Below are 3,369 nucleotides of genomic sequence, written 5' to 3' on the forward strand. Positions count from 1 at the left end.
CTTCGATGGCAGCGGTTTCCTTTTTCAATCCAAATCTGAAGGCTTATTTCTTCCTGATCATGGCGGCTGCAGGCTCCCAGTTTGCTGAATGGGAATCATGGCAGCCAAATCTCCTTAGTCCCACATGCTTAACCAGCCTTTGAACATCTCCAGAGCCTCTGAGGGAAACTGTTGCTGCGGCGACTGTGGTGGCGAGATGAGCTGCTCCGTCCTCAGAGACTGTCCCTGCTAAAGACACTGCTGGCAGTCTTGCCTTTAACATCACCTAACAACCAGTGGATCTCTGCATGGTTCCGCTAGAGCCGTGGGTCTCTGCAGCTCCCCTAGAGCCTCCATGATCCTCTCCTTCTTTGACCAATGCTCTCCTCCTGCCAGGCTATGTGGACCTCCATGTCGTGGTAGCCCAGCTCCAGGATAATATCTAGAACCAGAACCTCCTCTCTGATTGTCTGTCGGGTTCTTTGGTTCTGTAAAGGACCGGTTTGATCCAGTCAGGTGTTTTCTGTTTCCACCTGGTGGTACGGGGGACTCATTAAATGTAATGAAGTCCGTTAGGAACTCCCCAAAATTGTAGATGGCCGCAGACAGGAGGCCTCTGATTGGTCGAGTCTACATCCGCTCTACACTATGCGTATCTCCTGTTTGGTACCTAATGGCAGAAACTCTGGCTGTAGTGCCGTCCACGACGCCTGTCAGACCTCGGACACTATCACAGACACCGTGCAGGATGCTAGTTTGTAGCTCTGTACAACGATCTGTTGGTTTGCACGCAAAGCCAAAACACGCAGCGCCACGGCCAGTCTTTGGGGAACACTCACGGGTGAACTGTGTGTCGTCCGGCGTTGGATGAGGGGTTGCAGACGACGAACAAGCTCGTCAAACTGACACCCACAATCCTAGCTAGTTCCTGATTGTCCCTCTGGTGTAGTGGCGTGGAATAACATAGCACAGACCACGCTTCAAAATTGGGCATAAATCAAAAATATCTGCTTCATACCTGCGCCAAGCTAACTGCGAAGATTAGGCTGAGGCGGGCTCTGGTTCTGCTGGAAGCTTCCAGTTTTTCTGACCTGCTCATCCAAAAGGACTGACTTCTGCAGGTCAGGGACTCGGTGCAATCAGGTGGGCCTCCCAAAGTCACCCACATAGTCAGGCGTTCCTGGCGTCTGGGACATGGATACACATCTCGCTGATTAGGTATGGTGACTGTCGCTGCCCCGCTCTGTGCTGCAGACACTGGTGTGCAACGTGGATATACTGCAGTGCTGACTTTTTATTCTTCAATTCAAATCTATTCAGTTTGTTTCTATAGCGCCAATTCACAACACATCATCTCAGGTCACTTTACAGTTCACGAGATCATCCAGTCAGATTGATTCAAAGTTTTGTAAAGAAAACCAGCTGATTGCATCGACTCATTGACTCTTTAGCAATCCCTCATACTAAGCATGCTTGTAGCGACAGTGGAGAGGAAAAACTCCCTTTGACCAGGAAGAAACCTCCAGCAGAACCAGGCTCAGTGTGAGCGGCCATCTTCTAAACTACTACAGCCAGAAGGCAACCAGAGATCATAAGTTGAGCGTGGATCGGTTCAGACACCTTCAAACCAACCCATGATTTGACTTCCTGCGTATATACCGCCTGTATGGGAAGCTTTAGTCCAACTGTGTTGATGTTAGTTGGAATAGATCTGTCTGCAGGATTCAAACAAACCGACTTGTCTGTAAAATGCTGTAAAGTGATGTTTGTTCTGTTGATGGACGTCTTTCCAGGAACTAATTAGGCTGTTTTAGAAGCAGAAAATAAACTTTTTCAATTGGTAGTGAAGAAGTGAAGGAATTAGATATTGCTGGTTCCTCAGTTTAACAGAACTGATGCGGTCTGAAGGGCCAAGGAGCTGCAGACGGGGTGGGGGGTCTTTGCAGGTAAGGGCTGCACAACATATCTGGGTTAGTTTATTTGTTAGAAACAGGAACTGACCTGCGAACCCTCTCATCAGCTTCCCGTTCAGCCTCCTGGCTGCGCTGAAGCTCTGCCGCCGTGCTCTCCTTCTCTCTGGACAGCTGCTGCAGTTGGACCACCAGCGTCTGGACCTGAGAGGACAAGTCCTTCTGATCTGCAGAGACGTCAGCTGGAAGGGAATGCTGGGAGGACGTGATGCCGGCCTGAGAGCTGATAGAGGAGATGGTGGAGGATTAGACTCCTGGTTAAAATAATGTTCACTTAACTCCATTTGTTAAAATGCGCTGAGTCAGCTGGATCCAAACAGGTTGGATTTATTATCACAGCGGCTCAAGAATGTTTCCAAATTCAGTGTGAAAACACTTTTTCATTTTACAAACAAAAACTTCTGTGTTTTTAAGGATTTGTAGATTGTTCTAACTCCCACCTTTACTCTGGGAGGAACAGTTTCCATTCAAACCTGATCATTAACGAGCTATTTTTGATTTGCTGTGGCACCATTTTACTCGGTAAATATATTTCTAGAGGTGCTATTGACGTGACCTTTTCACCAGATGTTGGTAACAATCCATGCAATCCACACATACAAAGAAATCAAACCACAGATGTCCAGAAATGGAGTTATGTGTAATAACTTGGATTGAAAAAGGCATGGAAATCAGCAGCCCGAAATCTGTCAGGAATTAGAAAGCAATCCTGCCCCTTATCAGAGCAGATTAATATCCGCTGTTCCAGGCACACATTATGGTCTATAAAAAGGTGTCTCTGATATCACTAAAGAAACATATCACGATGTTTCTGAACATCAATGGGTTGGTTTCTTTGTCTGTGTGGATTTCATGGGTTATTACCAACATCTGACTGTTTAATGCTACATTCAGACCACAGGGGCTGGAAGCAGCAAAAACGCTTCTGCTGCTTATTTCTCTTTGGGAGCCGCTCGTACCCCTACATACTGGTGGTGCGCTGTCACTGGGAATCCCCAGCAGCAGCTGCCTCAGGCCCGGTCACCTCTTCAGGTTTTCCGCTACTGTTCCTGGCGGCTGGAAGTAGATGTTAGCATTTTTCACATACGTAAGCCAAACTGCAGGCACCAGGATAATAAAAGCAAACATATTCTGCTGGCAGGTTTCAAGTTTATTTAGGCGTTAATAAAGTATTTCAGGGAGTGATCATAGCACTCTGCATTAGCAGTGCTGTGTCTGTGTCCCTGCCAGCTCCCAGATCAGCCTCTCTGATTAGTTGATGTGGAGCGTCCAATTCCAGCATCTCCTATTTCTGTAGCATGTCAAAGGCTCAGAAGCTCATGAGCCACGTTAAATGAGGGTAGCCACGTTAAATGAGGGTAGCCACGTTAAATGAGGGTAGCCACGTTAAATGAGGGTAGCCACGTTAAATGAGGGTAGC

General features: G+C 47.4%; 1 protein-coding gene across 8 annotated transcripts in view; it reads right to left on the bottom strand.

The window, feature by feature from the left end:
* mipol1 (mirror-image polydactyly 1) overlaps window positions 1–3,369 on the bottom strand; it is an 83,606-nt gene that overhangs the window by 2,429 nt on the left and 77,808 nt on the right. For all 8 annotated transcript variants that reach the window (XM_015374880.1, XM_015374878.1, XM_015374877.1 and 5 more), the window contains one exon: window positions 1,981–2,172. In XM_015374880.1, coding sequence (XP_015230366.1) covers window positions 1,981–2,172 — 192 coding nt within the window. The remainder of the gene's footprint in view (window positions 1–1,980; window positions 2,173–3,369) is intronic.

Source organism: Cyprinodon variegatus, unplaced genomic scaffold, assembly GCF_000732505.1.
Source record: "Cyprinodon variegatus isolate N-32 unplaced genomic scaffold, C_variegatus-1.0 Scaffold110, whole genome shotgun sequence".
NCBI lineage: Eukaryota > Metazoa > Chordata > Actinopteri > Cyprinodontiformes > Cyprinodontidae > Cyprinodon > Cyprinodon variegatus.